The following is a 22,986-nucleotide window of genomic DNA, read 5'->3' on the forward strand; positions in this document are numbered from 1 at the left end:
GTGCTTCTTTCTAGGGCCTCTTATAGCCTACGATCATCTGATTCTGGAAGTATGGAATAATATCAATATTTACTTAATCCTTTCCTATACATAGAAGTGGTTGTAAAGAAAATTTTCTTGTTGCAGCTGTTTTCTAAGGCTTCAAAGAGTATGTGTTCTTCTTTTCCTTTCTTGTCCTTCCCTTCTCTTTTCTTCCTTTTCCTTCCCTTCCCTTTCACCCTTCCTTATTTTCTCTTTCTCTCTTACCCTCCCTCCTTCCCTCCCTCCCTCCCTCCCTTCCTTCCTTCCTTCCTTCCTTACTTCTTTCCTTCCTCCTTGACAAAACAACATATCATGTGGTATAGCAGATAGTACATGGTGGCATCACTTCAGTCAGCTCCAGGGGAGCTGACTTTCCTTAGAATGCACTGCAATCTAAGATGCTTCTTCCCAACCTTCCTTCCTTGTTTCTCTCATTCACTTAGGGTCACTCACGCTAGCATCAACCATAAGGTTGGGTGCACCATACCCTAATGGAAAGTAATTATCTTTATTACTTTTGATATTCCTCACTAAGTATGTCTCAAATATCAACAACACCCTTGGGAAACTGTATAGGTTTCCTGTGCTCCACGAGAAAGAAGCTGCCTCTAATGATGGAGCTGAGGGTCAGATAGTTTCATTTTCCCAGAGAAACTGGAGTAGGGAGAGACAAAGTCTTTCAGTGATTGAATACCTCCCCTGTATTAGGGACCATTGGTCCTAGAAACATAGAAATAAAAATTATAGAATCCTTACCCTAAACAACCCTATAGTCCAGTGGAGAGTCATACATTAATAGTTATCTTTTCCAGTTTCTAGATGTTAACTTTAATTGATTTAGAACAGCATAATTCATACCAAGTGCTTTAAACCATCTATTATAATAGAAATAATTGTGAAATTAGCATAGATCATATAACTTGTTAGAATTATAGCAGGAATTATAAAAGAAAAAGAAGTGAGGAGAAGCCACTAATTAAAAGAAACATTTCTTAATCCAGTATCATGACTCTTGTCTTAGAATTTTCTGAACAGTTGGAAGAGGGCTAGAAAGGAGGAGGATGAGGGGAAATGAAAGAATATTTCTTGTATCATGGCTGCACTTTAATTTAAATGCAACCCAGTATCCAGAAATGGGGAGAATCATTAAAACTCTTTTGTTTGAAATGGAAAAGGCCATCCTCAAGGGTAGTAGAATCAGTATACTCAGAAGGCAATACTGGAACTGTTCTTGGAGCTCAAGGACTCTTTCTTCGAATCCACATTGTTTTTCTTATCTTCTACCATCCCAGTTGGATGTCTGTACACAGTATACCATAGTTCTGAACACATCCATCCCAAACCCATTGCCAGGTATAAATACAGATAGAATTGGAGTGTAATGTGGGTGGGAAGGGTGAAGTTAGCAAAACCTGAACAAGTAATTTTAATGCAACTGATCAAGAAGGTACTGGCATAGAAGTAGGGACAAACCATGGGAACACAAAATAAAAATGTAGTAATTTTGTGGGATGGAAATCATGTTGGATATTAGAAGGAAGGGAACTAAGGCCATCAGGAAAAGCAAGAAGGGGAAGGGAGTGTTTTTAGAGAAAGTTAAGGCTATCTAGTGGGCCAGGTGGAGGGGGTAGGAGAAAGCCCCAAGCAAAGGACTGAACTGGTAGAGGAGAGAAAAGGGAAAGGCATCAGCGGCCTAAGTGTCAGATTTTTGCTTCATAGGGCTGAACAAGGTGAGCGATTGAGAGGTGGAAGTAGAAAAGGGACAGGTTGCTGAGCGGAGCACTGAGGGAAAGCAGAAGCAAAGAGGTAGGAAGACAGAGAACTGGTTAGAGAATTAGAATCACTAAGAATCATAAGCCTCTTTTTGTTGAGAAAGACAAGGACCTTTAGGATAGAGGGGCCAGGGCAGCATGTTCAATGGCGGCAGGAACAACATAAATGATTCAAGCCAGAGCTAAGATTCCAAACTGAAGTCTGCTAATGAGACACTTTCTGCAACCCAGGTAACCAGAGAAAGTGTAAGGCTCTCTTACACAGATATCACCAATAAAATGTAGAAATTGATAAAAGCTATAAATTAGGAACAAAACCAGATGGGAGTTTAGAGAAAGAAGAGGTTGCTTATAATGGGAAATTGTGGAAATGTTTTGCAGAAGAAATGGTGTTTGAAACTGGAGGCATTAGATTTGGACATGCAGAGATAGCATTGAAGAGAACAGCAAGGCAAGAATCTTCGGTGACCTAGTGTAGTGTTGGGAATGATGTCCTCCCAAAAGGTATGTCCAAGCCCTAACCCCTGGCACCTCTGTGAATGTGGCCTTATTTGGAAATAGATCTTTTCATATGTAATCTTGTTATTGATCTCGAGATGAAGTCATCCTGGATTTAGGGTGGGCCCTAAATCCAATGACTGGTACCCTAACAAGAAAAGGAGGAGGGAGATCATAGACAAGGAGACACAGGGAAAAAGCCCATGTGAAGATGGAGATTGGAGTGATGCTACCACAACCTTAGGAACACCAGGGCATGGACCAGGTTCAGTATGAAGAAAGGGTATGGGAAATGTAGGAGGAAAGGGGTGGTAGAGAGAGCCTCTGGGTTCCAGGTCCTGGAAGTGGAACAACCAGGAACCACTGGAACCTGGGAGAGACAAGAAAAGATTCTCCTCTAGAGCCTTTGAAGGCAGATTGTCCCTGCTGACACCATAATTTTGGTCTCTTGTCTTCCAGAACTGTGAGAAAATAAATTTCTGTTGTTTTAAGGCACCAATTTTGTGATAATAGGTTGTGGCAGTTCTAGGAAACTAATGTACCTGGTATGATTTTTCTGACTTTTTCCAGCAACTGTGGGCAGTCTGTGAGCAGAATCAGAGTGATCCAAAGGAAGCAGTGACCCAGGGTTGGGCCTTGGCATGGTGATCTTTTTTTAAATTTTAAAATAAATATTTATTTATTTTGCTGTGCCGAGTCTTAGTTGCGGCACATGGGATCTTCATTGCGGCATGCAGGATCTTTAGTTGCAGCATGTGGGATCTAATTCCCTGATCAGGGATGGAACCCTGGTCCCCTGCATTGGTAGTGCAGAGTCTTAGCCACTGGACCACCAGCGAGGTCCTGGCATGGTGATTGTGATGGAAAGGAGTTGAGGGAGGCTAGAGTGCTAGAGTAGGTAGAGTTTAAATAGTTATACTGTGGGAATTAAAAGGTTCCATTGAGGGAATGGACCAGATTCAGTATGAAGAATGGGTGTTGGGGGAAGGTAGGAGGAAAGCGGTGGTAGAGAGAACCTCCGGGTTCCAGGTTCTGGAAGTGGAGCAATTCTTGGTGATTACAAGGCCCAGCTTGTGGGTGGCTGTAGTGGAACAGAGCTGAAGGCCCTTCTTGTTGAGGAAGCTGAGGCATTCTCAGGACAGCTAGCCAGAAGATATTGGTATAAAGGCTGAATAAACTCTCTGAGAATAGCGGTGGAAGGCAGATGTGACGGTTAATTTGATGTGTGAGCCTAATTATGTTAGGCTAAGGGATGCCCAGATAGCTGGTAAACATTATTTCTGGGTGTGTCTGTGAGGGTGTCTCTAGAAGAGGTTTGTATTTGTTTGAGTATACTGGGTAAAAAAGGATCACCTTGGGGCTTCCCTGGTGGCACAATGGTTGAGAGTCTGCCTGCCGATGCAGGGGACACGGGTTTGTGCCCCGGTCCGGGAAGATCCCACATGCCGCGGAGGGGCTAGGCCCGTGAGCCATGGCCTCTGAGCCTGTGCGTCTGGAGCCTATGCTCCGCAACGGGAGAAGCCACAACAGTGAGAGGCCCGCGTACCAAAAGAAAAATAAAGGATCATCTTCACCAATGTGGGTGAGCATCGTCCAATCCATTGGGGGCCTGAGTAGGTCAAAAGGGCAGAGGAAGGCCAAATTCCCTCTCTGCTTGAGCTGAGATATCCATTTTCTCCTGCCCTAGGACATCTGCGTTCCTGATTCTAGGGCTTTTGGACTCAGATGGAGACTTACATCATTCACTCTCCAGCCTCCTTTTCTCAGACTTTTGAACTCAAACTGAATTGCACAACAGGCTTTCATGTTTCTCCATCTTTCTTTCTTTTTTTTAAAATAAGACCATATAATCTTTAATATTCATTGATACATGTGTAAACATGCAATAAACTATGAATATTATAGAGTGTTTTCTTTTTTAATTGAGATATAATTGGCATATAACATTATATTAATTTCAGATATACAACATAATGATTCTATATTTGTAGATATTGTGGAATGGTCACCACAACAAATCTAGTTAACATATGTCACCATACATAGTTACAAATTTTTTTCTTGTGATGAAAACTTTTAAGATCTACTCTCAGCAACTTTCAAATATGAAATACAGTATTATTAACTACAGTCACTATACTGTACATTACATCCCCATGACTTATTTATTTTATTCCTGGAAATTTGTACCTTTTGACCACCTTCACCAATTTTGCCCCCACTTCTCTCTCTGTCTCTGTCACCAATCTGAGCTTTTTTTTTTTTTAAGATTCCACATATAAATGAGATCATACAGTATTTGTCTTTCTCTGACTGACTTATTTCACTTAGCATAAAACCCTTAAGGTCCACCCATTGCAAGATTTCATTCTTCCTCATGCCTGAATAATATTTGTATATATATATATATAATATACATATATAATATAATATTTTATTTATCCATTTACCGATTGGTGGACACTTAGGCAGTTTCCATCTGCCTAAGCTAGTTTGGCTATTGTAAATAATGCTTCATTGAACATGGTGGTACATATACCTTTTCAAATTAGTGTTTCCATTTTCTTTGGATAAATACCCAGAAGTGGAATTGCTAGATCAAGTGGCAGTTCTATTTTTAGTTTTTTGAGGAACCTTCATACTGTTTTCCATAGTGGCTGTATCAATTTACATTCCTACCAAGAGTGCACAAGTGTTCCCTTTTCTCCACATCTTCACTAACACTTGTTATTTCTTAACTATTTGGTAATAGCCATTCTAACAGGTGTGAGGCTAAAACCTCATTGTGGTTTTGATTTGCATTTCCCTGATGATTAGTGACGTTGAGCATCTTTCCATGTACCCATTAATCATCTGTCTGTTTTCTTTGGAAAAATGTCTATTCAGATCCTCTGTCCAATTTTTAATCAGATTATTATTATTATTTTGCTGTTGAGTTATGAGTTCTCGCTTTCTATTTTTTAAAATATTCATGTTATTTTATTGTTTAAAAATTCCATCCACCTTTAATATTCATTGAAAATGCTGACTCCTCCATTTTTAAAAAAATTATTTATTTATTTTTGGATGCATTAAGTCTTTGTTGTTGTGCACGGGCTTTCTCTAGCTGTGGCAAGCAGGAGCTACTCTTTGTTGCAGTGCGTGGGCTTCTCATTGCAGTGGTTTCTCTTGTTGCGAAGCACAGGCTCTAGGTGCGTGGGCTTCAGCAGTTGTGGCTCACAGGCTCTAGAGCGCAGGCTCAGTAATTTTGGCTCAAGAGCTTAGTTGTTCTGCAGCATGTGAGATCTTCCCGGAACAGGGATCAAACCCGTGTCCCCTGTATTGGCAGGTGGATTCTTAACCACTGTGCCACCAGGGAAGTCCCTCTCTCTATATTTTGGATGTTAACCCCTTATCAGATATATGATTTGCAAATATTTTCTCTCATTTGGTTGGTTGCCTTTTCATTTTGTTGATTGTTTCTTTTTCTGTGCAGAAGCTTTTTAGTCTGATGTAGCCCCACCTGTTTATTTTTGCTTTAGTTGCCTTTGTATTTGGTGTCAAATCCAAAAAATCATTGCCAAGACCAATGTCAAGGAGCTTACTGCCTATGTTTTCTTTTAGAAGTATTGTGGTTTCAGTTCTTACAGTGAAGTCTTGAATCCTTTTTGAGTTAATTTTTGTCTGTGGTGTAAGGTAATGGTCTAGTTTCATTCTTTTGCATGTGGATATACAGTTTTCCCAGCACTGTTTATTGAAAAGGCTGTTCTTTCCCCATTGCATATGCTTGGTTCCTTTATTATAAATTAATTGATCACATATATGGGGTTTATTTGTTGGCTCTTGATTCTGTTCCATTGGTCTACACGTTTGTTTTTATGTCAATACTATACTGTTTTGATTACTATAGCTTTTTAATAAAGTTTGAAATCAGGAGCACAATGACTCCAGCTTTGCTCTTTTTTCTCAATATTGCTTTGGCTACTGGGGTCTTTTGTGGTTCCATGCAAATTTTAGGATTGTTTGTTCTATTTCTGTGAAAAATGTCATTGGAATTTTGATAGGGATTGTGTTGAATCTATAGACTGCTTTGGGTAGTATGAATATTTTAACAACATTAATTCTTTCAATCTATGAGTGTGGAATATCTTACCATTAATTTATGTCTTCTTCAGTTTCTTTCATTAATATCTTATCATTTTCAATGTACAGGTCTTTTACCTCCTTGGTTAAATTTATTCCCAGGTATCTATGTATGTATGTACGTATTTATTTATTGGCTGCAGCACGCAGCATGTGGGATCTTCCCTGACCTGGGATCGAACTCATGCCCCCTGCAGTAGAAGCACAGAGTCTTAAACACTGGACCACCAGGGAAATCCTATTTCCAGGTATTTTATTTTTTTAATGCAATTGTAAATGGGTTGTTATCTTAATTTTTCTTTCTGATAATTTGTTATTAGTTTAAAGAAATGCAACACATTTTTGCACATTGATTTTGTACCTTGCAACTTTGCTGAATTCATTTATTAGCTCTAATGTTTTTCTGGTTGAGTCTTTAGTGTTTTCCATATATAATATTTTATTTGCAAATAGTGACAGCTTTACTTCCTTTCTAATTTGGATGCCTTTTTTTTTTTCTTGCCTAATTGCTCTGGTCCATCTTGCAGACAGTAGATAGTGGGACTTCTCCTCCTCCATAACCACATGAGCCAATTATTTTTTTAAAATTAATTTTATTGTAGTAGATTTACAATGTCATGTTTAATTTCTGCTGTACACTAAAGTGACTCAGTTATACATATATGTATTGTTTTTCATATTCTTTTCCATTATGGTTTATCACAGGATATTGAATATATTGATAGTTCCCTGTGCTATACAGCAGGACCTTGTTGTTTATCCATTCTATATATAATAGTTTGCATTTGCTAATCTCAAACTCCTAATCCTTCCTTCCACTACCCATACCCTTGGCAAACACAAGTCTGTTCTCTATATTTGTGAGTCTGTTTTTGTTTCATAGATATGTTCATTTGTGTCATATTCTAGATTCCACATATAAGTGATATCATATGGTATTTGTCTTTCTCTTTCTGACTTAACATCATTTAGTATGATAATCTCTAGGTCCATCCTTGTTGCTGCAAATTACATTATGTCATTCTTTTTAATGGCTGAGTAATATTCCATTGTGTATATATACACCACATCTTCTTTATCCATTCATCTGTCACGAAACATTTAGGTTGTTTCCATGTCTTGGCTATTGTGAATAGTGCTGCTATGAACATAGGGGTGCATGTATCTTTTCATATTATAGTTTTGTCTGGGTATATGCCCAGGAGTGGGATTGTTGGATCACATGGCAACTCTATTTTTAGTTTTTTGAGGAACCTCCTAACTGTTCTCCATAGTGGCTGCACTAACTCACATTCCCATCAACAGTGTAAGAGGGTTCCTTTTTCTCCACACCATTTCCAGCATTTGTTATTTGTAGACTTTTAATGATGGCCATTCTGACTGGTGTGAGGTGGTACCTCATTGTTGTTTTGAGCCATTCTTATAATAAACCTCTTTATCTATCTATCATTTATCACCTAAAAGTTCTGTTTCTTTGGAGAACCCTAACCCTGACTAATACAGCAGGAAAGAGGGAAAAAGTGAGCCCGACACAGACATCATGAGAGAAGGGAGAGGAGGGTGTGTTGTGGAGGTCAGGGGATGCTGAAAGGTGGTACCAACAGAGGGCAAAAACTTCAAAGGGGGACTTCCCTGGTGGTCCAGTGGTTAAGAATCCACCTTCCAATGCAGGGGACGTGGGTTCAATCCCTGGTCAGGGAACAAAGATCCCACATGCCACAGGGCAACTAAGCCCATGCACCACAACTACTGAGCCCACACACAACTAGAGAAACCGCGTGCCGCAACTACAGAGCCCATGTGCTCTGGAGCCCATGCACCACAACTAGAGAGAAGCCTGCACACTGCAACTAGGACCTGATGCAGCCAAAAAAAAAAAAAAAAAAAAAAAATTCAAAGCAAGAGCAGCTCAGCAAGGGTGGAAGGGATGTCTGGAATTGCCTCTGGAAAAAAGGATAGGGCAGTTCTGTTCATTTCTCACAGAGCCCAAGGAGCCAGAAAAGACAAAGATTTTCCAAGATGGTGTGAAAAATGTGTGTGATCTGGGGAAAACCAGGTTCCACATCTTGATAACCATTTTAACTGGAATTTAAGCCAGGTCTCTTGTAACCCAATCTTAGTAGCCAAAGAAACACAGTTCAGGGGAAATAATGTGAATTTAAAATACTTCTTTTTTTTCCTTCAATTTTTAAAATAAAACACTAAGGGTGAAGTGCATTCATAATGCACAAGAAACACTTAAAAAATCCTCTCTCCCCACGTGGAGGGTAGCTGCTCTCCAAAATTTCCTCCAACACTCTTTACTCCTACCACGCAAACCTCAGTAAGGTGAGAAGACACCGGTACTGCACTACACCTAATTGACAGAGAGCTCTGGCCCTTATTCTGAAATTAACTGCTGAATTTGCACTGAGGCCACGCCTCTCCCAGGCTGCTCCCATCCAATCAGGGGCAGAAATATTTTGGCTCCAGGACTTAACAGCCTTGCTGAAGTTTCCTTAAAACTGCATAGTAGTCTAAAAAGCTCCTAGTCACCCTTCCTCCTTCTCTTTCTCTTTGACGGGGGTTCAGAGTTGGATTGAACCTGACTGATAGTTCTTCCAGCCTCTCCCAGATTTTGCTCCATTTTCTCTCACAGGTGGTCCCCTAACTGATTTCTTACGTGTTTAATTCCCCTCTAGGCAGCTGCTTCTCTGAAGATTCAGACTAACACATTCTCCCAAATATGGCACCTCTTCCAAATTTACTCCTTCCTTCTATTTCACCCATTTTTGCTGACAGTGGTCATTGACAAGAATAGGATGGCCAGATCAGGGTGACTCCTGTCTTGAAGTGTAGAAATAACTCAGACATAGGAATTCAATGAAGGGGCACTAGGGACAGGAAAATAGGCCAAAGCATGCAAGGATTCCAAAGGGCAATTGTTGGGTAAATACATTCTCCCTTTTTACTCCTCCTCCCACCCACCCTAGGCTGGGTCTTGCATCTGAAGTAGGAGAAATAACATGATAGATCTTTAGAATTCTGTATTGAGCACCCATGGGTCGGGCACTAGTACAGCAAAAAAGAAGACTGGGAGGAGAAAGAAGGGGAGGGAAAGAGAACTACCTGGAGGGAGCACTTAGGTTCAGTCTAACAGTTGTCTCTGGATCCCTTCTGTGCTGGGCTTTCTGCTAAATGCTGGTTACTCAAAGTTAAATAACAACAAAATCTTCCTTGCTTCCCGAGGGACCGATAGTTTCCCTAACCCAGGTAGAGGGAGGATCAGTGTAGACTGCCTTGAGGAAATACCTGAGTAGAGCCTGGAAAGATGAATAGGCATAGGAGAAAACATGCTATTGTCTATTTGCTAGCTCAGTTCAATTCCACAAATACATTCTGAAGGCCTCCTGTGTGTTGAGCCTTGTTCCAGGTGCAAGGGCCACAGTGGTGAGCAAGCTGCCACAGTCCCTGCCCTCTGGCTTGGGAATTTAGTTGGGAAGAGTTCTAAACAATGTTAACACCATGTGAGATGTGCCACAGGAGAGGGATCTGCAAAGCATCTTAGGACAAAGGAGTTCCAATGCCCCAACCCGAATCAAGTCCCAATGCTGAATATAGCAAAATTCTTCACACTGTAACTACATCCCTGCTTTTCAGGCTCATGTACCACCATTATCCCAAAAGCTGGGAACTCAACCATGTGTGTGAATCTGAACAGGCCATTATTCCTGGCATGCAGCTACCTTCTCAGAGATAACTTTCCTTTACACACCCAGCCTTGCCTAAATTCTCCACTGTGCTACCAGGCTGGTCCTTTGTCTACCTCTCTAGATTGGAAAGGTCCTTAACGCAGGGACCCAGATGCAGGGCCAAGAGCATCTACTACGGAGTCAGAGAGATGCAGGTGGGCTTTGTCCAGCCATATGCCTTCAAGCCTTAGACCCTCAGCTTCACTGCATATGTAGGTGAACAATTCCTACTCCAGGAAAGTAATAAGTACTAGTGGTTAGTTCTTGGCACATAGCAGCTGCTCAAAAATGTTTGCTAAATTGAGTTCTATTAACGCTGAAGTCTCAGGCCAGAGTTTGGACTTTACGAAGGCCCTGGCTGTGAGCTGGAGCTCGGCGGGGTTAATGATCAACTTTAGCAGTTTACTGTAGCTAAGAATGTGAAATATACACCTTGTTCTTTGCTTTGAAGAGCTGACTATTAGCTGGGGAAACAGATGGACAAGCTCCGAACAATTCAGTTCTAAATCCCTAGAGCAGTGGTTCTCAAACTCGAGAAAGCATCAAAATCACCTACAGGCCATCTGTTGAAACAGATTGCTGGCAACATCCCCAGAATTTCTGATTCAGTAGGTCTTGGATGGAGCCTGAGAATTTGAAAGTTTGCATTTCCATCTCGCTTTCAGGTGATGCTGAAGCCTGGTGCTCAGTAAGTGGTACATAATACGTCTGTGTTTGAATCCTGGTTCCACTACATCTCTAGTCTTGGCTGATCAAATCACTCTACCTCTCTGTGCTTCATTTGCTACATCTGTGAAATCAGGATAGTAAGCTAATGCAGGTAAATGCTTAAAGCAACACTTGGAACAGTGTTCAACAAACGCTGGTTAACTTTATTTTCTAAAGAAAATGAGAGGACAAAACCAGGGGTCTAGATAGCCAGAGAAAAGCGAGGGCTAAGTCGCTCTTCTGTGCAGCCTGGCGGGCACAAAATCGGTTGACCAGTCCCACACGACTCAGGGTGACGCCCTGGCGCAGCCCCGGGTCTCGAGCTCTCGTGCCTTTCTGCTAAACGCGCTCCGCATTCCAGCCCACAGGCTCCCTACACGCCGCCGACGCTGCGCAGGCGCAGACCCCGCGGTGTGCACACGATGCACATGCGCACTCAGACGCGCTGGTAAAGCAAAAATGGCGGCGGCGGCTATGCGCATGGCGGCACCCGGAATCAGGCTCAGTGCTGTAGTGAGAAGTCTCCGGGCCGCGGTGCGCAGCGTGTGTACCCAGCCTGTCTCTGTTAATGAGCGCATCGAGAACAAGCGTCAAGCCGCACTACTGGGAGGAGGGCAGCGCCGCATCGACGCGCAGCATAAGCGAGTGAGTCCTAAAGGGGCCGAGGCCAGACCGCTTCCGGCGGTCGCGACCTATCACAGCGTGAGCGGCTCGCGGCGTACGGGGCCTCCCAGCCAATCCGCGCGATGCCGCGAGGGGCGGGGCGGAGCCGAGGATGTTCACCTTGTGAACCTGTTGCCTTTCACTGGGGCAGGTAAAATCAGGACAAGCACCGTTGTGCTTTGTCACTGTCTACTTTCCCTTTGGAATTTTAGACGGGTCTGGCTGGGCTCCAGCGGCTTACCAGTTAATAGCTATGAACTTTTGGACAAGTTACCCCTTTGGAGTCAATTTATTCTAAATAGAAGATGGTAATAATTCTCCCCTTGTAATGTTACTGGAATAAGATAGTGAAGCAATGATAGGCACTTAATTAAAAAAAAAACTTGTTCTTCTCATGCCCCATGAAAGAGTGGTGGTAGGTTCTTGCTCCATTATGGAAGCAGGAAAATCAAGGCGTTTGGCAGGGGAAGTTACATGGGCAAACTCACATTCACCTGGGGTGGCTGTGTGGTGTGCGCAGGGAACTTGTGGAAACTCTGCCCCCCGAATGCCAGCCGAACCTCCTTTAGGATATCAGCGTGCTTGCTGGGTAGGAAAGACACCTTCGGAAGCAGGTGTTTTTTCCTGGGGTTGCTCAGGTTACTCTGAGAGTTTGGCTGGAGTGAGCAGCTGAGGCACTGCCACCCACTGCCCGGGGTACTGCGAGGCCCAGATCGGTGACTTGGGACTTGAAACGAGGCTCGCTCAGTGCGTCCCGGACACGTGTGAGTCTGGCCTGATGTGCTGGATGGGTTAAATAACCAACCTGGAAGATGCAAAAGTGAAATTTTTAGAGGTGAAGGATACTGAGGCATAAATTTACAGACGTGGGGGTAGTGGGGTCTTTAGTGAGGACATTTGCACTGGCCCTTTATTAACTCTAATTTGAGTGTTAATTTAGATGTTGTAAATGCCCATTTGACAAGAGCCTGAGTGTGACAGTTCCTTTTTGCCATTTGGGAGTGAGATGTAAATTTGGTTGAGAGTGTGTTGTGCCCGGAGTGCTTTTCCTCCCTTCCCTGAGGTCCCTGGGGTGGCAGTGTCTGGGTTGAGGGAGCTTTATTATTATTATTTTTTGGCTGCATTGAGCGGCATGCGGGATCTTAGTTTCCCAACCAGGAATTGAACGGGTGCCCCCTGCAGTGGAAGCGGGGATTCTTAACCACTGGACCTTCAGGGAAGTTCTGTGAGGAAACTTTAGATTATCCTCTGGAAAGGCCTGTCAGTGCACCCTGCACTCTTTCTGTTGGGGCCCATGGCTCAATCTCTCCCTGGAAGAACATCCCACCCATTTCCAGGCGGATCTTACTGGATTTAGATGCAGCCTCCAGAAACTGTTTTTCTTTTGCCAAGGCTGACTTAGTCAGGAGGCTTACTTGGTTTAAATCTCCTACCCCATACCCTTTTACACAATATTTGGACTACTTCCCCAGGATAGATTCCCAGAAATGGAATTACTGGGTCAAAAGATACAAACATTTTTAACACTGATATATATTGCCAAATTGCTTTCTTTCTTTTTTTTTTTTTTTTGTGGTACGCGGGCCTCTCACTGTTGTGCGCAGGCTCAGCGTCCATGGCTCATGGGCCCAGCCGCTCTGCGGCATGTGGGATCTTCCCAAACTGGGGCACGAACCTGCGTCTCTTGCATCGGCAGGCAGACTCTCAACCACTGTGCCACCAGGGAAGCCCACCAAATTGCTTTCTTGAAAACATTTTATTTTACACAGTAGTGTAGAGGATTACCTTTTTGTTTTAATACCACCTCACTGGCTTTGGCTTCCTTCTTAAGGGGAAAATATAGCTAGTTAGAGGGTTTGTTTTTTTTTTTAACAGGGGTCGGGGATAGACAATGGGCCCCGTTATTGGTCTTGGTCTAAGGGCTTGGGAGCCCAAACAATGGAGGCTCTTGACAGGTTGAGGTCTCCAACGTCACCCTCTCCAAGAACCATTTTTTAACTCCTCTCAAGTGAGCTCTTTAGCACTCTCTGTCCCACTCTTTTAATACTAAGCCACTCTCTGCTGTGGGGTTGTCTGTGTATCACAGTCACTGTCAGGGGTAGGGTCCCTAAGCAGGGCCCCCAATGTAGGAGAGGACCCTGGAGGCGGCAGGAGAAGTGTCCTTGGGGCTGGACCCTAGTGAGGTGAGCTTCTGTGGGGCTCCTTAGAAGAAGCTTGTGAACCTAGGAGTGTAGCCTCAGACCCTTCGCGAAGCCTGCTTTAGTTTTCTATCTCCTGCTTCTCCATTCTCCTTTTTACTGCTCCTTGGGTCTCCAGTAAATGTTTGTAGAACTCGTTATCTTGTTCCAGGGTCAGGCTCTCCTTACCCCCACTTCTCCTCTCTGCCTTTCCTTCCTACTCCCTTAATTTGCTTCCACAGTTAGTGGCTCCTGGAACAGCCGATCTGCCCTGATTTCCTTACTGGCTGAATTCTACTGATAACACCTTTCTCTTGGGCAGGTTTATGGAATAGAGGCTTTCACATAGGGTGAAGGCAAAAACTAGCCCTCCTGGCCCTCCCATGAGCACTCCTTGCTTACTGACTTTTGTCTATGATGACATCACTGAGCGATTTTTGTTGCATTTTAGGGAAAGCTAACGGCCAGAGAGCGGATCAGTCTCTTGCTGGACCCTGGCAGTTTTGTTGAGAGCGACATGTTTGTGGAACACAGATGTGCAGATTTTGGAATGGCTGCTGATAAGAATAAGGTATCTGTTCACAGTGGTGGTGCAGGCTTCCAGGTTTCACTTACCAGCTGTGGCCCTGCTGTTCGACACACTAGATTAATGAAGTCCTTTCAGGATTCAGGATGCATTGAAACATTTTCAAGTGTGAGGCCCTGGAATTGCAGAAGTGCCTCTTGAGAAGCACTGCTGGGGCTTCCAGGTTCCCCACTCACCTTTGTCTACAGATGAAGGAATGTGGGTGCACTACTCATACCTTGTGCAGGGTGACTCTGGCCCAGCTCCCAGGGCTCCGGTGTGGGTTCACAGTTCTTGCTGGTATAGAATGACAAACTTAGAAGGAGAGTTGGGAATTTTTTTGGATTGTGTTCTGGTCTGCCTAGGCACCAGGAACCCCTAAAGGCTAACCAGTCACCTCTTTTGACATACTTTAAGTTTATGCCTTGGAGTTTTGGAGGTCAGAGTTACCAACACTTGTTCCTTCAGTTGGGTGTTCTCCATGGTGCACAGAGTTCTTTGGACTCTCTTTTGGTCCATTTATTTTCAAGACTATGATCAAAGATTTGTAACCTTGGCACTAAACTCGCTGGCTCCATTTGAGCCATTATGGGCCACACAGTGACTGTCAGAATTCCAAGCAAAATGATAGGTTTGCCTTTTTAAGGTTTGGGGGTGGGATGTGTGGCTCTGTAGAAGTTGCCATGTTTTGTTATGTATTCTCCTTCCTCCTGTGAGGGTTCAGTAGTGGCATCCCTAGGGGGTCCCCTGATTATTCTGCTGAGGCCCACTGAGGCCCAAGACTACAGTGTTCTGTTGATGAAGCAGTAGCCCAGTGCTTGCTGTTGCAGAGCTGAGGGGGGAAGCGGGGATTCCTTCATGTTCTTTATTCATATTGAATTTTAAGGAATTTGGGGTGTGGTTTTTTTTAGGGGGAGTCTTTCCTTGGGGCATAACTGCGAAATTATTTAAGAGAAGTATTTGGTTTTTTTAACTTTCATTTTTCTATTTTTCTGGTAGTTTCCTGGAGACAGTGTGGTCACTGGACGGGGACGAATCAATGGAAGATTGGTTTATGTCTTCAGTCAGGTATTTCATATTCTAATTGGCTGAGGTTTCCTTGAGGGCAGAGCCAGGAACAAAATATGTGAGAAGAAAACAGTCCTGGGGAATGAAAACTTGCCTGTAGTTGGGGCAGGTGAGGGAATTACTTTGTTTCTTAGTGCATATGTCCAGAGTATTACACTATTATAATGTAATAGGGTGTTTTTAATTAGGGAGAAAGACTCCCTAGTCGGTGTGGGGGAGGATCACAGGGCAGTAGTCATCTAAGAAGTCCCAGGAACCAGGAGTTTATCCAAGTGAGTGAGAGTCCTTTTGGCAGGTTGGGTGCATGCTGGGAGGGCAGCTGTGTCCTGGGCAGATTGTGTGGACCTGAGGGAGTGCAACGGATGCAGCTTGGGCAGAGGGGATTTGACTCTCAGAGCCACAGGCCGCTTGAGTTTTAGGCTTTCGTGAAAGAGTTCAAACAATTTTTGTTAGGCTGCATCAAGACATACAGTTTCTTCACACGGACACCATAGGAGAATGTAGTAGGCAGAATAATGGCCTGCAAATATATCCAAATCCTAATCCCTGAAACCCGTGAATATGTAATTTTACCTGCCAAAGGGGAATTAAGCTTGCAGATGGAATTAATGTTACTAATCAGTTGACCTTAAAATAGAATAGCTTGCGTTATCCAGGTGGGCCCAGTGTAATCACAAGGGCCCTTAAAAGTGGGAGAGAGGCAGAAGGGGAGGTCAGAATAATGCTATGTGAGAAGGACTTGGTCTGCCTGTTTCTGGCTTGGAAGAGGGAGGAAGGGGGTCATGAGGTGAGGAATGTAAATAGATAGTCTCTAGAAGCTGGAAAATATAAGACAACAGATTCTCCTCTGGAGCCTCCAGAAAGGAGCATAGCCCTGCTAACCTTGATTTTAGCTCACTGAGACCCATGTAGGACTTCTAAATTACAGAACTGTAAGATAATGAATGTGTGTTGTTTCAAGCTGCTGAATTTGTGGTAATTTGTTATAGCAGCAGTAGAAAACTAACACAAAGAACATGTTGTATCCTATTTTTTGTTTGATTTTTTTTTCTCCACTAAGAGACAGAAATATGTATATAATGCTAAATATTTAGTTTCTTTTTACAGATCTTAAAGGTATAGAGCTTATTTAGGAACCTAGAATGTTTTCCAGGTTTGAGAGTAAAATAATTATACTTCATTATTTTAAGAGTTATTTAGACAGTACTCATTTGCTAATGAATTACTTTTAAAATATTTTAAAACTGTGTTATAAATGTGTCTGCCAAATGCCTAACTAGAAGGGATCATCTCTCTTTTTTTAATTTATGAGAGCTAGGCAAAGAATTGTATAGAAGGAACCATTAGTAAGATAGCTAGAACAAAGAAGGCTATTGTGCTTTCTGGGCACAATGTTCCCTTAACTATTAAGGAGATAACAAAAATTCATTGAATTGATGCTTCCGAGCACCTCTTATGCCTGTGGGTTTGGGTGGGAGTGAGGGGGAGGTGGAGATGACCGAGACAGTTCTTGCCCTGGAGAAGCTAATCATTTTGTAGGTAGAATGGGACAGAACAGGGGTGGCTACAGTTACCGATAGTCGGTGAGAGGTTCTGGGCAAGTGCCATGGGCTCAGGACAAGGGAAGGTCACATCCGGATCCAGGAAAGCTTTAGGGAAAATGGGGCATGTGAAGTAGGCCCTGAAGGATACTGAGGGGGAGGAGTGATGGGTCAGATTTTTTGTAGTGATCCCCCAAATGTTAATATCTGCAGACATTGTTTTCTGCGGGGAGCTTCTGTTTTTCCAGAGAAGCAGTCGCAGTCTTTTGCGTGATAATTGGCTTTAGATGTGTTCTGGGGGAAGGGGGTGGGGGGAAGGAGGGGCCAGCTGTGGCTCATCATTCACTGTACAGATTAGGCATCTCACCTGTTTTCAGCCTTGCCTTTGCTGCCTTTTGTGGCTGGGGATTGTGACTCCAGAAGCCCTCTGGTTAAGTTTCTTGAGAGAGTAAACCTCCTTTCTCCTCTCCAGGTGAAGAAGAGGCCCTGTGGGGTCTAACTGCTCCCAACACAGACTTCCTGTCAGTCTGCTTTCCACCGCACTTTCTGTGGTTCCTGGGCTGTCCCCTCCTGTGGTTACTCCCTCGGCAGGTGTAAAGGCTTCCATTTGCTCCAAGTCAGATATTCTTGTGCTTTCACTTCCCTCATTTGTTCACTCTCTCTTCTGCTGTTGTTTCCTCTTCCTTTTTTGTCCTCATGGGCTGAATGTGTTTTTAATTCCCTACTATCTTTTTGATGGGGATTTAGGAAGGAGGTCATTCCTACAAGAAGCTTTTTATATCAGAAGGTAATGAAAATCCAGAAGCAAGAAGAAGCAGTGAGGACTCATTCACTTCTTCCACCTCCTTTATCAAAACAGCAGATTGACCTCCACAGAATCTGATTTTTTGGGGTTAATTCTGCCTGAAAAGTTTTCCTTCCCTCAGAGCTACAAGTCATTTTTGTATACAAAGACTAGGTCTTTTGCTGTTCACATTACATGAACTCCTTTTAAGACATTTTATTCACTATTCATTCTATGGAATACTTTATGTCACACTTTCCCCCTAATCTTTTAAACTTCTGAAAATCCTTTAAAAATTTTTATCTATGAATTTTCCATTTCCTCCTCCTATTGGGTCTTCATCTCTGGCTAGTCACTCCATATTATTTTTTGATTTGTTTTCTTTTTAGGATTTTACGGTTTTTGGAGGCAGCCTGTCGGGAGCACATGCCCAAAAGATCTGCAAAGTAAGTATTTATTTTTTATAAATTTTCTTTTTTTAAAAAAAATTTTATTTTATTTTTGACTGCGTTGGGTCTCCGTTGCTGTGTGCGGGCTTTCTCTAATTGCGGTGAGCAGGGACTACTCTTCCTTGTGGTGCACGGGCTTCTCATTGTGGTGGCTTCTCTTGTTGCGGAGCGTGGGCTCTAGGCGCATGGGCTTCAGTAGTTGTAGCACACGAGCTCAGTAGTTGTGGCTCACGGTCTCTAGAGCACAGGTTCAGTAGCTGTGGCACACGGGCTTAGTTGCTCCGCGGCATGTGGGATCTTCCCGGACCAGGGCTCGAACCTGTGTTCCCTGCATTGGCAGGCGGATTCTTAACCACTGCACTACCAGGGAAGCCCCCAAAGTAAGTATTTAATATTGAAAACAAACTCAATACTTTCATCAGTCACATGGGGTGGGGCAGAGGTGTGCAGGATGTGGTGCTGACCTGAAGGTGCCTTCAGTAAAGGGCAGGAGGTCTTAACATTTTTTGTAGCATGGATCCCTTTGGCAGACTGGTGAAGCCGGACCCGCATTTTTTATATATTTTTAAAATTTAAAGTCTTTATTGAATTTGTTACAATATTGCTTCTGTTTTATGTTTTGGTTTTTTGGCACGAGACATGTGGGATATCAGCTCCCTGACCAGGGATTGAACCTGCACCCCTTGCATTGGAAGGTGAAGTCTTAACCACTGAACTGCTGGGGAAGTCCCTGGACCCGCATTTTTACATATGCATAAAGTAAAATGTAGGATTACAAGAGATTGAAAATTTAAAAATCACATTTGTAATATATATGCTTCCTTATTAATGAATTAAATCGAGATTTAGAAGTGGATAAACTGCTATAATTTTAAAGTTGGCATGAGTTGAAAATGATATTTCAAGATATCTGCCAGAAAGTGGGACCCACCAGAAAGTGGGACTTTCCTGGTAGTCCAGAGGTTAAGACTTCACACTTCCATTGCAGGGGGCACGGGTTCGATCCCTGGTTGGGGAACTAAGATCCCACATGCTGTGCGGTATGGCCAAAAAAAAAAAAAAAAAAAAAAAAAGATATTTGCAGCAACTTTAATGTGGCATAAAAAATCTGTGGCTTCTATTAATGACAAAGTCACAGGTATTTCTAATACTGCTGTGGTTAATAAAATTTTCCAAGTTCATGGACTCCTTGAAATCTACTCACAGGCTTCTTACGGTTCTGAGGATCCCAAGTAAAGAACCCATGGTCTAGGTAGAGAATCCAGGTACTAAAAAAGCAGTGCAAATGATGGCATTTAAAAAATGCTGCTACAGATGAGATGCTCTGGTGGTGAATAAAAGTGTAGATCATATTTGGGGAGTTTTGGAATAAAGGTAGAGTTGATCTTTAGTAGCTGGGCAGGGCTTCCCTGTGTAATGGAATACCTAGCTTCTCTGTGTGGTCCTGTCATGTGTTACTCCTGAGACCTTGGGCCAATCCCTAAACTTTTAAACCTTCCTAATTTCCTCCACAATTTATTGCCTCTGTTGTGATTACTAAATGAGATAATGGAAGTGAAAGTGCTTTGTAAATTCTCAAGGACTGTTAGAAATGTTGCTCATTAGGCTGTCAACTACTGACCCATGAGGAAAATCTGTCTTATTAGAAGTAAAAGGGCTGGGCCTGGCCTCCAGTTAATAGATGGGTCCACATTTACTTTCACAAAAATACTGCTTTGCCATTCTATCAGTTCAAAATATTATTTTGTTCAGTCCCAGGCTGAAAAAATACTACAGCCTGGGCCTGAGGCTCTAGAAGTGGTTGCCATGAACAGTCTTCGCCTCTGCAAATGGGAAGTGCTTTGGCTCTTGGCTGCTTGGGGGACTTCAATTAGCGGTTTAAATATCTGATTTTCTGTCTTCCACGAGGTACCCAATCATCATGTGGAATGGAGCCAGTGTTATGGACTCCTGTTTTGAAAAGTACACTCAGAGCATTTTCCAGAAAACCACCATGCTGCTTTGTAAATGCTGTTTTTCATAACAGGGTCAGTTGTCTCACAAAAGATTTTTCTGCTATCTCAGATCATGGACCAAGCCATGACAGTGGGGGCTCCGGTGATTGGACTGAATGACTCTGGGGGAGCACGGATCCAAGAGGGAGTAGAGTCTTTGGCTGGCTATGCAGACATCTTTCTGGTGAGAAACCGTTAATAGAGAATGGAAGAGTACAGGGAGTTCTCTAAGCTGTGTCCTGGTCAGAGCTTCCCTATCTTACCTCATTGTGTCCTGTAGCTCCTTCCTGTGTCATTGGGGTGGCATGAAGGGTGGATGAAAAGCAAGAGAGATGGGGGTTCCTGGTGGCCTAGTGGTTAGGACTCTGCTGTGGCCCCAGTTCAATCCCTGGTCGGGGGAACTGATAAGGTGGGGAGGGTTATCTTTCTTTTTCTTTCATAGAGACCACTGATACTTATAGGGGAAAACAAAATTAAAGATTATTCAGAAGGGAATGTCACTTAAATAATTTTTTTTCAAAAGCAAGGAGTAGGGAATATAAAAGATTAAAATGAACTGACTTGCTAAAAATTAGGAATTTTATTATTTTAACTTTATTTTATATCAGAGTATAGTTGAACAACGTTATGTTAGTTTCAGATGCACAGCAAAGTGATTCAGTTATACATATACATGTATCTATAGAATTAACAGTTTTTTAAAAAAGCAGTGTTTTTTTTTTGTTTTTTTTTTTTGTTTTTTTGCGGTATGCGGGCCTCTCACTGTTGTGGCCTCTACCACTGAGGAGCACAGGCTCCGGCCGCGCAGGCTCAGCGGCCATGGCTCACGGGCCCAGCCGCTCCGCAGCATGTGGGATCTTCTCGGACTGGGGCACAAACCCGTGTCCCCTGCATCGGCAGGTGGACTCTCAACCACTGCGCCACCAGGGAAGCCCCTGTGTTTTTTTTTTTTGTTAAGACATTACAAGATCATTATACAAAGTTCAAGCTGTAGTACAAAGAAGAAAGAAATCCCACCATCACCCAAGATCCCACCATTCAGAAGCATTTGGTGAACATCATTTCAGATATCTGCTTTCTTACAGACTAAAAGAGAAAGAAATGAAAACAAACACAAAAATTAAGTACATTATTTGAAGTAGGAAGTCATTGTAAGAGAGGTTGGGGTGAGGGAGAGATACTGCCAGATGTAAACTTGAGAGAAGGGACAGATCAGCATTTCCAGGGAGGGGAGGAAAGAAAGGACAGAGACAGGCAGACATTGTTTCTAATCAGGCCAGCTGTTCTTGTCATCCCCTGGCCTGCAGGCTTATGAAGGTTTTTATTCCCTGCCACTGCCCTTTGTGTTCAGTCAGAAAAATGTGTGTTTACTTTGTGTACGATACCTCTGGTAGTTGTGGGAGCACTTGTGTACGTTGAGAAGCCACTTTGTAGATCTTAAACCTACTTTTTAATCTTTAAACTTGAGCTCTAGGGGTAGCACACTGGGGAGTAAAGGCACTCCTTTATGTCTTTTACCCACATTCACCAGTTGTTTACATTTTACCTGTTTGCTCTATCATTTTCTCTCCGTATGCACATATTTGCACGGTATATTTTTCTGAAACATTTGAGAGTAAATTGGAGATTGTGCCTCCTTTATCTCTTAAATCCTTCATTGTATATTTTCTAAGAACAAGGACATTTTTATATAAACAGAGTACAGTAATTGAGAAACTTAATATTGATTCATCAGTATTATTCTTATTCATATTTCATCAAATGATCCTAATAATGGCCTTTATAGTTATCCCCCCGCCCCAGTCCAGGATTACGTACTGCCTTTAGTTGTCATATAACTTTAATCTCCTTCAATCTGGAACATTTCCTCAATTTCTCTTTGTCTTCTATGACTTTTGATATTTTTTAAAAACAGCTTTATTGAGGTATAATTTACGAAGCATAAAATCCATCCATTATAAGCATACATTTCAACGATTTTTAAGAAACTTGTGCAGCCATCACCACAGTCTGCAATTTAGAATCTTTCACTCCAAAAAGATCCTTCCTGCCTGTTTTCAGTCAATTCCTACCCAGCCCTAGGTAGCCACTGATCAGCTTTCTGCCTCTACAGTTTTTTCATCTCTCTTCACTTAAAATAATGTTTTTGAGGTTCATTCATATTGTACTGTGTATCAGTGATTTGTTTTTATTGCTGGATAATATTATATAGATATACCATATTTTGTTTATCCATCCACTAGTTGATGGACATTTGGGTAGTTTTTACATTTTGAATATCATAAATAATGCTGCTATGGACATTTGTATATAGCTCATCGTGTGGACATATGTTTTCATAACCTTTGAGTAGATTCCTAAGAGTGAAATTGTTGGATCAAATTATTGAACCCAAGTTCTTGTGCCCAATGCACAGTGAAGCCAAACAAATGGAAATGTCGGAGATTGGAGCGGAGAAAAGTTTATTGTAGGGCCAAGCAAAGACCTGAACTCCTCCATGGGTTTCAGGGAAGAGTTTTTAAGGGGAAGGTGAGGGAGGGTAGTAGGAGGGTGTGTGTGTCTGATTGGTTGGTGGTGAGGTAGCAGGGTGGTGTTTCAGGAATCTCAGCCATCAGCCTTCTGGTTCCAACCAGTCTGGGGTCCACATGCTTGTGCTCAGGGGGCCTGAGTTCCTGTAGAAGAACTCAGAGATATGTATGGAATTGTTATGCACATCCTCTGAGGAGGAACCAGGCCCAGGCCCCATGCCGCACTATTATTTCTTTCTGCATTCCCTCAATCCCCTAATTAGTAACTATTTGAGTCTGCCCTTTGGAACTCAGGGAAGGTCTAGGAGGCTAAAACCTTTTTCCTACAAACAAGAAATGGGGGACACAGAAAGGCTTTTGTACTT

At 42.7% G+C, this 22,986-nt stretch overlaps 1 protein-coding gene across 1 annotated transcript in view; it reads left to right on the plus strand.

Annotated features, from left to right (window-relative positions):
• Window positions 1-11,243: 11,243 nt before the first annotated feature.
• PCCB (propionyl-CoA carboxylase subunit beta) overlaps window positions 11,244-22,986 on the plus strand; it is a 100,047-nt gene continuing 88,304 nt past the window's right edge. The window contains exons 1-5 of the mRNA XM_065877074.1: window positions 11,244-11,497; window positions 14,144-14,263; window positions 15,257-15,325; window positions 18,040-18,096; window positions 20,164-20,277. Coding sequence (XP_065733146.1) covers window positions 11,312-11,497; window positions 14,144-14,263; window positions 15,257-15,325; window positions 18,040-18,096; window positions 20,164-20,277 — 546 coding nt within the window. The 5' untranslated portion in view covers window positions 11,244-11,311. The remainder of the gene's footprint in view (window positions 11,498-14,143; window positions 14,264-15,256; window positions 15,326-18,039; window positions 18,097-20,163; window positions 20,278-22,986) is intronic.

The sequence above is a fragment of the Phocoena phocoena genome, chromosome 4 (assembly GCF_963924675.1).
Source record: "Phocoena phocoena chromosome 4, mPhoPho1.1, whole genome shotgun sequence".
Taxonomy (NCBI): domain Eukaryota; kingdom Metazoa; phylum Chordata; class Mammalia; order Artiodactyla; family Phocoenidae; genus Phocoena; species Phocoena phocoena.